The 13,017-nt window shown below is 44.4% G+C and overlaps 1 protein-coding gene across 3 annotated transcripts in view; it reads left to right on the top strand.

Moving 5' to 3' along the window:
* LOC129829850 (IQ motif and SEC7 domain-containing protein 1-like) overlaps positions 1 to 13,017 on the top strand; it is a 72,628-nt gene that overhangs the window by 45,638 nt on the left and 13,973 nt on the right. For 2 of the 3 annotated variants that reach the window (XM_055891831.1, XM_055891832.1), the window contains 4 exons: positions 8,799 to 9,105; positions 9,270 to 9,590; positions 9,773 to 10,818; positions 10,988 to 11,149. In XM_055891831.1, coding sequence (XP_055747806.1) covers positions 8,799 to 9,105; positions 9,270 to 9,590; positions 9,773 to 10,818; positions 10,988 to 11,149 — 1,836 coding nt within the window. Of the gene's footprint in view, positions 1 to 8,187; positions 8,664 to 8,798; positions 9,106 to 9,269; positions 9,591 to 9,772; positions 10,819 to 10,987; positions 11,150 to 13,017 lie in introns of those variants that run through there. The other variant, XM_055891833.1, reaches the window with a different exon arrangement.

Below are 13,017 nucleotides of genomic sequence, written 5' to 3'. Positions count from 1 at the left end.
CATACACATGGTTAGCAGATGTTAATGTGAGTGTAGCGAAATGCAGTAAGGTCCTTTGCTGTTGTTCTGGGATTGATTTGCACTTTTTGCACCAAAGTACGTTCATCTCTAGGAGAGAGAACGCGTCTCCTTCCTGAGCGGTATGACGGCTGCGTGGTCCCATGGTGTTTATACTTGCGTACTATTGTTTGTACAGATGAACGTGGTACCTTCAGGTGTTTGGAAATTGCTCCCAAGCATGAACCAGACTTGTGGAGGTCTACAATTTTTTTTTCTGAGGTATTGGCTGATTTCTTTTGATTTTCCCATGATGTCAAGCAAAGAGGCACTGAGTTTGAAGGTTGGCCTTGAAATACATCCACATGTACACCTCCAATTGACTCAAATGATGTCAATAAGCCTATCAGAAGCTTCCATGACATCATTTTCTGGACTTTTCCAAGCTGTTTAAAGGCATAGTCAACTTAGTGTATGTAAACTTCTGACCCACTGGAATTGTGATACAGTGAATTATAAGTGAAATAATCTGTCTGTAAACAATTCTTGGAATAATTACTTGTGTCACGCACAAAGTAGATGTCCTAACCGACTTGCCAAAACTATATTTTCTAAACAAGAAATTTGTGGAGTGGTTGAATAACAAGTTTTAATGACTCCAACCTAAGTGTATGTAAACTTCTGACTTCAACTGTATGTACAATATCAGTATGTGAGTAATGTCTGTGAGGGAACATGTTTTATGTTGGAGATTATCAGAGAGTCAGTTAGATGGAGGAGTGGAATTAGTGGATGGAGTGTAGGAGGCAGGAGAATGCTGGAATCTGACAGATGAATGATTTGTTTGTTCTCTCACAGTATTCACTCCTGAGTTCTACAATGAAAGTTATTCAACTCATGGGTAAATGTGTTCATTTCCTGTTTCAGACATGATGTACAGTAAGAGCAATTTTATCTATGTTTCCTTCATTACTAGAATATAGCTGTTTGATGAGGTGGCATTATCACCAAATAGCGTTGATGGTTCATACACTACATTACCATAAGTATGTGGACAGGCATTGTCATGCTGAACCAGGAAAGGGCCTTCCCCAAACTGTTGCCACAAAGTTGGAAGCACAGAATTGTCTAGAATGTCATTGTATGCTGTAGCGTTAAGATTTCCCTTCACTGTAACTAAGGAGCCTGAGCCACGAAAAACAGCCCCAGACCTTTATTCCTCCTCCACCAAACTTTACAGTTGGCACTATGCACTGGGGCAGGTAGTCTTCTCCAGGCATCCGCCAAACTCAGATTCGTCCGTCAGACTTCCAGATGGTGAAGCGTGATTCATCACTCCAGAGAACACGTTTCCACGGCTCCAGAGTCCAATGGCAGCGAGCTTTACACCACTCCAGCCAACGCTTTGCATTGCGCATGGTGATCTTAGGCTTGTGTGTGGTTGGTCGGCCATGGAAATCCATTTCATGAAGCTCCCGACAAACAGTTATTGTGCTGACGTTGCTTCCAAAGGCAGTTTGGTGAGTGTTGCAACTGAGGACAGACGATTTTTACACGCTACGCACTTCAGCACTCGGTTGTCCTGTTCTGTGAGCTTGTGTGGCCTACCCCTTCGCGGCAGAGTTGTTGTTGCTCCTGGACGTTTCCGCTTCACAATAACAGCACTTACAGTTGACCGGGGCAGCTCTAGCAGGGCAGACATTTGATGAACTGACTTGTTGGAAAGTCACTGAGCTCTTCAGTAAGGCCGTTCTACTGCCAATGTTTGTTTATGGAGATTGCATGGCGGTGTGCTCATTTCTATATACCTGTCAGCAACGGGTGTGGCTGAAATAGCCAAATCCACTAATTTGAAGGGGTGTCCACATACTTTGATATATACAGTGCATTCGGAAAGTATTCACACCTTTTCCACATTTTGTTACGTTACAGCCTTATTCTAAAATAGCTTAAATTGTTTTTTTCCCTCATCAATCTACACACAAAACCCCATAATGACAAAGCAAAAACAGATTTTTTGAATTTTTTAATGGAAATATCACTTTTACATAAGTGTGCAGACCCTTTACTCAGTACTTTGTTGAAGCACCTTTGGCAGCCATTACAGCCCCGAGTCTTCTTGGGTATGACGCTACAAGCTTGGCACACCTGTATTTGGGGAGTTCCTCCTGTTCTTCTCTGCAGATCCTCTCAAGCTCTGTCAGGTTGCATGGTTGTGTGCTCAATTTTATACACCTGTCAGCTGAAATAGCCCGAATCCACTAATTTGAAGAGGTGTCCACATACTTTGGTATATACAGTGTAGCTTACATACACTAAAGTCTGTTGTTGTTCTCTCTGGATGGCTGGTCAGTGGTGTTGGGTCTTGAAAATGATTGTTTTATTCTATCACTATTACTAAAGCATAAGGCTTGGCTTGGGTTACTCTCAACCCCGGTATCTGTCTGTGAGCTCTATTGTGGAGACAGAACAAGGGAGAGGTGAGGGACAAGTGAGGGGTGAAGGACAGACAGAGACAGAGGAGACAAAGGAGGTGGCATGTGAGAGGAGGCTGTTAAAGTGACGTGTGGTCAGTCACAGTGCAGATCAATAGACTATCATGGTCTCTCATCGATGGCAGGGAGCTCATGTGGTTTTAAAGTCTCATTCATTCTGACCTGTTGTGGACCCATGAGACATGCTGCTGTCCTGCCTCTGTAACACACGCAGGCAGGCTGCCCATCAATAATGAATAAGGTGGGACACGATGGAACAGGCAGCAGGGGCCAACTAGCGAGGATGTGCAAGTTGTATATATATATATACAATGTGTTTCACACTGCAGACAATACATCTCTTCCCCACTCACGTCTCTCCTCCTCTCCTCTCTGCTTCTCATCACATATTGTCAAAAGCACCTGCGGAGTCACACATCTGTTCCCCCAGAAAGCCTCCCATCGGTTTCTAATCCGAAATTAATCTGAGGTGAAGAGAGTTATGTTGGGACCTTATGAGTGTAACCTACCTGTAGCACCAAAGAGGGCCTCAGTCAGTAGCAGCACTGTAACAGGACTACAGAAGGTTCATCCATCAGACATGAGGCATCTGTGCTATGGCCACCCTCATGATTTATACAACAAACGTTTTACTCATACATCCGTTGTGTCTAAGTGTATTATGTAAACACAGTCATACACAGTTATACCATGGGAAAAACATTCAAATGCTGTAGCACCCATGGAGTTATCAAGACACAGCAAGGCCGACTTCAAATGCCATCATCCACAGGCAGCATGTGAGTTTCAAGTTTGGGGATGCAATTTCTTCACCATTTGCATAGTAATGTAAGATAGGCTGTTATTCTTAATGTGATAAGTAGATTGCATAGTCATAATTTAGGCTAATAATTTAACTCCGTCACTGTTAGCAAACAGTTCTGAACAATGCATGCCTGAGTGTGTAGTGACATAGAGTAGGCCTAATGAGAGATATTTCTTCTCCTATCTTTGCATGGGAAAAATGTGGCGTTTTATAAACACATTTCATGCAATTCTACTACACTTAATATGACTGGAGACATACTGCAACTTTGGTTTTAGAAGTGGGGAGACATCACTTTTTTTGGGGGGGGTCGGGTAAACACCAAAAAGCCTACCCGACCGCTCGGAGGCGTCTGAATGGTCCTAAAGCACACCTTTGTCTCATTTTGTATCACATTCCAATTATAAAATGGGGGGGTGGACAAAAATGCAATTTCAGAATGTAGGGGGACATGTCCCCCCCTGTCCCAAGTGAAAGTTGCACCCCTGGGGCTAGGCCTATTTAACTGCTGTTCACTGACCGCTGCAACTCAACAATCAGCTATTTGGTAGGCTATTTGCCCTGCACACTACCCAAATTGCATGCTTAAAACAATCCACAGCTAATTTATTTAATAACCTAATGACATAAGCCATATCATGCTTTCTGGAGTAGTATTTTGAATTATTTTGTTTATTTATATATAGGCACAAGTAATTCTAAAGCTAATTTTGACCAGTTTAATTCAATTTACTTTAGGGGAAGCTTATCTTACACTAGCCTATTGGATGCACTGGCTTTGCCGACATCAATGTGAAAGTATCCTATGCATAAAACAGCTGGCATGTTTACAAGGCCGAGTTCGAAGGCTAACATAAAATTCAAAGCAATCGGTGCACTGCCTAAACGGCTAACTGTTCAGGCAGCAAACTGTCTGGCACTGTCTCTGCTCTCTGCTTTCTTAAAGTGAGAGAAAGGCGTGCAGGCTGGCAGTTACTCTCCGAAACCCAGGCAAGCAATAGGCTAAACAGCCTTTGCATTTTAATCGGGATTGGAATGATTTGTCTAGTTTTTTTGTAGCCTACTTTTACATTTTTGGTCTTTAAATAGGGTATGGCAACTGCACTGTGTTTGAGTATGGGCTGAGATGAGGAGAGGAGTACAATGAAAGAGGATGTTCAGACAGTTATCATCAGCAGCCTAGAAAGCTTAGGTTGTTTTTTCATGTGTGATATTATGTAACCTATGTTTAGATATGGCTGGGAGACAGACATGAAAAGGCCATCTGTGCCCTCCTGTGTGATGTGGCAGCCAGCGTGGTGTCCCTATCTTGGTGTATAACTGTGTGGCTTTGTCACCAACTTCTGTGTCCAAACTGTCCATGTTTTCCACTCCATAAAAGGGGCACTGGTTTTCGTGGTGCACTGTGGTAAGTCGCAGACTATTTATACAGTAAAAGGCAACACAGACCTGCAATAGAGACTGGGTGTGTGAGTTTAGTCTCTAACTACAGTAGTCTGCCCAGTGTTATACATTTATGTGCTGTATGTATAAACACTGAGAAGATTTGTTGAAACACACACTTGTAGCATTATGGTTATGATGACTGTCCGTCACTCACAGCCCACAATGCATCTACACCCACCTAAACGATGTTAACGGTCAATCCATCGTCATGGCAACTATGCTCCTCATCCCATCCACTGCCTCTCCGCCCACATAGGTCTCACGGCAACCGTCACTACGCAACCCCTCCTCCTTCTCTGTTTCTCCATTTGTGAGGATGCGGGGGCAGAGAAAGAAAGAGGGATTAGAAAAGCTGGAGTGAGAGATGATGATACATCCAGAAAAATCTGATTTAGAAGTAGAGTGGAGATGTTGAATAGAGGGTGGATTTCAACAAAGCTTGAGATCTGTACAGAGCTGCTAAATAAAATTACATTTTTAGAGAAATCTGATTAAACATAAATAGAGTAAAAGGAAGTTTGTCTTTATACAAAAGGCACATTAATACAGAACATCTTGTAGTTCAACATAAGTTTAGATACAGTACATCATATAGATAAAACACAAAGTACATCAATACAGTACCTCTTATAGTTTAAAACCTCTCTGGGATATGTGGGACGCTAGCGAAATTGTAGGGTGCCAAATACAAAACAACAGAAATCCCATAATTAAAATTCCTCAAACATACAAGTATTTTACACCATTTTAAAGATAAACTTCTTGTAAATCGAGCCACAGTGTCTAATTTCAAATATGCATTATGGCGAAAGCACACCAAACAATTATGTTAAGTCAGCACCTAGTCACAGAAAACCATAAAGACATTTTCCAGCCAAGGAGAGCCCTCACAAAAGTCAGAAATAGCGATTAAATTAATCACTAACCTTTGATGACCTTCATCAGATGGCACTCACAGGACTTCATGTTACACAATAAATGTGTGTTTTGTTCGATAAAGTTAATCTTTATGTCCAAAAACCTCATTTGAAATGGGTGTGTTATGGTCAGAAATGCATTGTCTCAAACAAACATCCGGTGAAAGTGCAGAGAGCCACATCAAATTACAGAAATACTCATCATAAACATTGATAAAAGATACAAGTGTTATTCATGGCAATATAGATAAACTTCTCCTTAATGCAACCGCTGTGTCAGATTTCAAAAACGCTTTACGGCGAAAGCACACCTTGCGATTATGTTTGGTAAGCGCCAAGTCACAGAAAAACAATCAGCCATTTTCCAAAGAAGGAGAGGTGTCACAAAAGTCAGAAATAGCATTATAAATATTCACTTATCTTTGATGATCTTCATCAGAATGCACTCCCAGGAACCCCAGTTACACAATAAATGTTTGTTTTGTTCGATAAAGTCCATCATTTATGTCCAAATACCTCCTTTTTGTTTGCGCGTTTAGTACACAAATACAAACTCAGGAGGCGCGGGCAAATCCAGGCAAAAGTTCAGACAAAAAGTCATATTACAGTTCGTAGAAACATGTCAAACAAAGTATAGAATCAATCTGTAGGATGTTTTTATCATAAATCTTCAATAATGTTTCAACTGGAGAATTCCTTTTTCTGTAGAAATGTGAGATATGGCTTTTTCTTTGCAACTCTGCCTAGAAGGCCAGCATCCCAGAGTTGCCTCTTCACTGTTGATGCTGAGACTAGTGTTTTGTGGGTACTATTTAATGAAGCTGCCAGTAGAGGACTTATTTTTCTTATCTTCTTAAATCATTGTTGGTTAAGGGCTTGTAAGTAAGCATTTCACTGTAAGGTCTACACCTGTTGTATTCGGCGCATGTGACAAATACAATTGGATTTGATGTACATCAATACAGTACCTCTTATAGTTTAAACACAAGGTACATCAATACAGTACCTCTTATAGTTTAAACACAAGGTACATCAATACAGTACCTCTAATAGTCCAAACAGAATGTACATCAATGTGAAGTATAGTACAAATGTAACTGATGTACACTTATTGGCCACTACTATTTCTCAAGTAACAAAATCAACATCCCAACTGAAATCTTTATCTGAACTGAGCTGCAGTGAGGTTAACTTTCCAGCAGTGGTCAGAGATGTATCGCTGTACATCTGGCTCCAGAGTGACTCCTGTTGTTATTACATAACATGCTACTGTCCCATGTGTTCAAACGGTCTTTCATGGTATTGTGGTCTTGTTTCACCCGCTTTATCAGAGAAAACTGTTTATTTCTCGGTACAGGAAATGCTGTTAAAAACTACTATGACGTGGGTACACAGCTTCCTCTCCTCTGATGTTCTGATTGCTAAGGTGTTGTAACATCAACACTCTGTTGCTATTGCACAAATAACATAGTATTCTCAACCTCAACTAATGTGTCTACTGTGGCTGTGTAAGGATCATTGGTGTTCTGTTTCCATAGTCCTCCAAAGTGTTCCTTCCTGTCAAATATTTTCTGTCAGCTCCACACCAACACAGGAAATCACTGCTTCTCAGGGGAAGAGAATGAGATAAACAAGAAAAAGGGAGGACCAAAAAGAGAGAGAAAGGACATATCTTTCCAAATTGTTGTAACCTAGTCCTACAGAACGTGTTGTAACCACTTAGGTATTTTACAATGACGTTTGCCTGCCTCATAGTCTGAATATAGCTTTCACCACATACATTTGCACACTGCCAGTTTTAGTTTCCCTGTGCCTCTGCTCTGTCATTATGTTTTCTTCAGGGAGGGATAAAGAACCAGAGGGCAGCGCCTGGACAGAGGGGGTGTGGCAAGGGAAGGAAGTCAAGGCAGGAGCATATGACTGTGGTGAAATGGTTACTCACTGACTGCCTGACTGACTGGCTGACTGGACTGGCTGACTGTTGCTACATGGGATAGAGAGCAGGACAGTGGAGTAGCTGTTGGATTACCTGGAAGATCAGGCCTGAGAAGACTGTTGGGCTTTACTCTATATGAGGCTGTTTCTGTTTCTACATGCCTGTGTGTTGCCTATCTCTAGATTTATTTTGTGCAGTAGGTCATTATGTAGGTTACATCAGACTCATGCATGTTGTAGTACTGTACAGGCCTAGTGGGAGAAGTTCATGTTTTAATGTACAAGTGTTTGTTTCATAATCTACTGTATTTGTCAAAAGTACAGTCCTGTGCGCCCATGCGTGTGACCTTATTGTTAAGACCGGGTCTTTCCGGTCAGGTATGGAGTTGGTAGCATGTGGCAGTGGAGGGTGTTTATGGCTAATGACTGCCCTAATGTGAAAATACTGGTTATTTTCCTGTATGACAGAGAGCGAATGTGAGACAGAAAGAGAGAGAGACTCACTGCTAAAAAGACAAAGAAATATATATATATATATATATATATATATATATAGACAGAGAGAGAGAGAGAGAGAGATGTCTGAACAAGGGTACTGAAACGCAGTAGTACATTAATAGCACAGGGAGTTTGTCCGGCCTGGAAAGAAGGAAAGAATGTGACAGAGAGAGAGAGAGAGAGAGAGAGAGGACAAAAAGAGAGAGAGTAGAGAGAGAGAGAAAGGGCAGAGACCCTGTCACCTGCATGACTTTGGTTCACAAGGCAGGAAACTTCACATGATTCTGTCAGCTCCAGTGGAAGGAACATTGTTTTGGTGGAATGGGTCATGCTAATCCAGCCTGTAGCTTTGATCACGTTGTTTTATTACCATCGGTGTGACTGAAAGGGTTGCTGCACATAAAGTGACCTATTTAGAAAAGCTGGAGTAAATTATGATCTTTGTTGTGGTGAGAAGCTAAGTACAAAGTTCCAGTTTGAGTGTATGAATGTGTGTGTGTAAGTTTGGTCCTCTTCCATCATGAGATCCAGCAGGAGAAGTTTCCTGCTACGCCGGTCTAATTTCTGCATGTATGTGACTTACCTGTTAGTGACAATACATCTGTGTTTGGGACTGGAGATTGTTTGGGGCTGGGGATTACTGCAGTAAAGTATGTCCCCTTTTCATCAAGCCCTTTCCCCTCTCATTCATGCTTCTGTACACAGTGTGGAAGCAGAAACCCGATGTGTGGAGCCGCCAGGGCCCCACATAGACGGCCCTTACAGCCAGACCACAGCGTACCTGCGTGGCACCGAGCGCTACAGTGACAACAGCAGGTGTCCTGGTCCTCCAGGCCCCCGGGGGCTTCCGTGTGTGGCGCCTCCCAGCTCGGCCAGCCTTGCCTGGGCACTGCGAACACGTCATCAGCCTGCCAGTCTGGCCCTCCGCAAGCAAGAGGAGGAGGAGAACAAGAGGTGCAAGGCCAGTCTCTCTGACAGCTATGAGCTCTCCACAGACCTACAGGACAAGAAGGTACATGTAGGCCTGCCCTGAGGTGTGGTTAGAGTATATACACTATGGTTTGAACTGTGAAAGAGAAAGAACAAGCGTGACAACATGCATTACTTTACTGGTAGTGAGTGTTGTGGTAGCCCTGTCTATAACTGCTCTGTGTCCTGTTCTGTCTCCTCTGTCAGGTGGAGATGTTGGAGAGAAAGTACGGTGGCTCCTTCGTGAGCCGCAGAGCAGCCCGGACCATCCAGACGGCCTTCCGCCAGTACCGTATGAACAAGAACTTTGAGCGCCTCCGCAACTCGGCGTCCGAGAGCCGCATGACGCGACGCATCATTCTGTCCAACATGCGGCTGCAGTACTCATTTGACGACCGCCAGACGCAGCAGCAGGGGGCCGGAACACAGACAAACTTCACACACAGTGTGGGTATCGGCCCTCCTCATTCACCTGACACAGAGCGTACAGGAGACTACACACACCTAGAAGACTCCTTCTCCAAACAGGTCAGTCAGACAGCTGGTTCTTTAACTACAGCAGTAATATGTTGAATCGGGTGGCTGGTTAAATTAATCCTCAGTTGGAGATTCTATTCAATTCTATTCCTGTTTGAGTCTTTGTTTTGTCACACTGCCGGTTGAGTATCTGTACCTAATAACTGTACTGAGCTTCCTCTCACCATGTACAGGTAAAGTCCCTGGCTGACTCCATAGATGACGCCCTGACCTGCCGTGGAGGGCGGGATGACTCCCAAGAGGGTAGCAGGGAGGGTGGAGGCATCAGTGATGACTTTGGGGAGTGTGTGTGGAGCAGCAGCAGTAACCCCTCATCCCGCAGAGGCCTGGGTGAGAGATCCCGAGGAGGTGGAGGAGGCCTCAGCATGCACGGAGACAGCACAGCCACCTCCTACAGTGATGTCACTCTATATATGGATGACTGCATGCCCTCCTCGCCCCTGTCTCTGGACCGGGCCCCCAGCAGCACAGACACAGAGTACTGGGGCCCCAGGGGAGGCGTGGGGGGCCGTGAGGACAGCAGGGATACTGAGGGAGGGGGTAGTAGTAACAGCCGTCGCAGCACCCCCTGCACGGAGTGTCGAGACTACCGTCTAAGGGGCGCCCACCTGCCGCTGCTCACCATCGAGCCCCCCAGCGACAGCTCCGTGGACACTAGCGACCGTTCAGACCGTGGCTCCCTCAGCAGACAGATCTATGAGCAGGAGCCAGCAGGAGGAGCAGGCTCTCCTCAGGGAACCCTGAAACACTCCCCTAACACACCCCGCCCTGTCTCCACAGCAGCAGCGCAGGGCCAGACCCGGGCCCCTGACCGTGGCCCCCCCCTGCCCACTCACATCCCCCATCACGTGGCACACCACCATCACCACCACCCTCACCACCACCAGTACCCAGATACCCCCTCGTCCTCGTCCTCCCCCCAGCAGCCCCCCACCACCCCCCTGTCCTCCTCCTCCTCTGCTGCGCTGCCCCCTGGTGGCCTAGAGCAGCCCTGTCTGTCTGACGGGGACAACGACTCTCTCAACTCCACCACCAACTCCAACGAGACGGTGAACTGCAGCTCTGGCTCCTCGTCTCAGGACAGCCTGAGGGAGCCCCTACCCCCTCTGGGCAAGCAGACCTACCAGAGAGAGAGTAGACACAGCTGGGACTCACCGCCATTCAACAACGACGTAGTGCAAAGACGCCAGTACCGCATCGGACTCAACCTATTCAACAAGTAAGACATTTACAATCCATTCATATTTTACTACATAAACTACATACAACAAACAGCCACGTATCCCAATCATTGAAAGTAAAACCTTCAAAATAGGACAAGTAGGATATAGCGTCAGGGGAGTCGTTCTCTTTGTTGTGACTTTCTGATTGGTCTCTCTGGTTCTCAGGAAGCCAGAGAAAGGGATCCAGTACCTGATCGAGAGAGGCTTTGTGTCCGACACTCCGGTTGGGATCGCTCGCTTCATCCTGGAGAGGAAGGGCCTGAGCAGACAGATGATTGGAGAATTCCTTGGTAACCGGCAAAAACAGTTCAACAAGGACGTACTGGAGTAAGTCTGGGAATGGGGGAGGGAGAGAGGTAGAGGGGTATAATTCAGAATGGGAATATACAGTAACAGGGGATAACAGGGGATTACTAAATCCTTAATTTAGAGGGGATGCATTTCTATAAATCTATTCTATCCTTTTATTTAATTTTTATTGTGTGATATTTTCTCATTTTAGGGTATTACTGGTAGTTAAGGTTCTTACTGATACAGTGCATTCGGAAAGTATTCAGACCCCTTCACTTTTTCCACATTTTGTTGTGGTACAGCCTTATTCTAATAGATTTTTTTCCTCATCAATCTACACACAATACCCCATAATGACAAAGCAAAAACAGGTTTTTAGACATTTTTGCCAAACATATTAAAAATAAAAAACTGAAATAATACATTTACATAACTATTCAGACCCTTTACTCAGTACGTTGTCTAAGCACCTTTGGCAGCGATTACAGCCTCAAATTCTCTTGGGTATGACGCTACAAGCTTGGCACAGCTGTATTTGGGGAGTTTCTCCCATTCTTCTATGCAGAGCCTCTCAAGCTCTGTCAGGCTGCACAACTATTTTCAGGTCTCTGCAGAGATATTCAATTAGGTTCAAGTCCGGGCTCTGGCTGGGCCACTGAAGGACATTCAGAGACTTGTCCCGAAGCCACTCCTGCGTTGTCTTAGTTGTGTGCTTAGGGACGTTGCCCTGTTGGAAGGTGAACATTCGCCCCAGTCTGAGTTTCTTAGCGCTCTGGAGCAGGTTTTCATCAAGGATCTCTCTATATTTTGCTCCATTCATCTCTCCCTCAATCCTGACTAGTCTCCCAGTCCCTGCCACTGAAAAACATCTCCACAGCATGATGCTGCCACCACCATGCTTCACCGTAGGGATGGTGCCAGGTTTCCTCCAGACGTGGCATTTTGCATTCAGGTCAAAGAGTTCAATCTTGGTTATATCAGACCAGAGAATCTTGTTTCTCATGGTCCTTTAGGTGCCTTTTGGCAAACTCCAAGCGGGCTGTCATGTGCCTTTTACTGAGGAGTTGCTTCCGTCTGACCATTCTACTATAAAGGCCTGATTGGTGGAGTGCTGCAGAGATGGTTGTCCTTCTGGAAGATTCTCCCTTCTCCACAGAGGAACTCTGGAGGTCTGTCAGAGTGACCATGGGGTTCTTGGTCACCTCCCTGACCAAGGCCCTTCTCCCCCGATTGCTTAGTTTGGCCGGGCGGCCAGCTCTAGGAAGAGTCTTGGTGGTTCTAAACTTCTTCCATTTAAGAATGATGGAGGCCACGGTTCTTGGGGACCTTCAATGCTGCAGATATTTTTTGGTTCCCTTCCCTAGACTATTTCTGTTTTTGTTTTTTTATACATTTGTAAAAATGTCAACAAAAAATACTGTTTTTGCTTTGTCGTTATGGGGTATTGTGTGTAGATTTATGAGGGGGGGGGGGGAAAATTGATCCATTTTAGAATAAGGCTGTAACGTAATAAAATGTGGAAAAAGTCGAGGGGTCTGACTACTTTCCGAATGCACTGTATATATGGGGCTTAAAACCATCTCAGCTTTGCAGATTTTAGATCATTTATTTTGATATTGCCCCCATGTAGCTTGTTTCTGGTCACAAGTTCAGGAATGGCTGAACAAATCTACAAATAGCACTGCTGGGAGATTTGGAAAGCCATAGTCAATCAATCAACAATATAATAATACTATTAGCAAAAATATAAATCTTTAAATTACAATCTGTGGATACTATGTGATTAGAAAGCTTCAAACATATGTAAAACCTCATAACACTGTTGAAAAAGATGAACGCAGGGAAATCTAAAGAGGTGGCCTAAGGAGATAGGTGGGATGGGCTGAGAGAAGCTGAGGGGATCT

The sequence above is a fragment of the Salvelinus fontinalis genome, chromosome 31, assembly GCF_029448725.1.
Source record: "Salvelinus fontinalis isolate EN_2023a chromosome 31, ASM2944872v1, whole genome shotgun sequence".
Taxonomy (NCBI): Eukaryota; Metazoa; Chordata; class Actinopteri; order Salmoniformes; family Salmonidae; genus Salvelinus; species Salvelinus fontinalis.
Note: the sequence above shows the minus strand (reverse complement) of the source record. Positions and strands in the feature narration are given on the sequence as shown.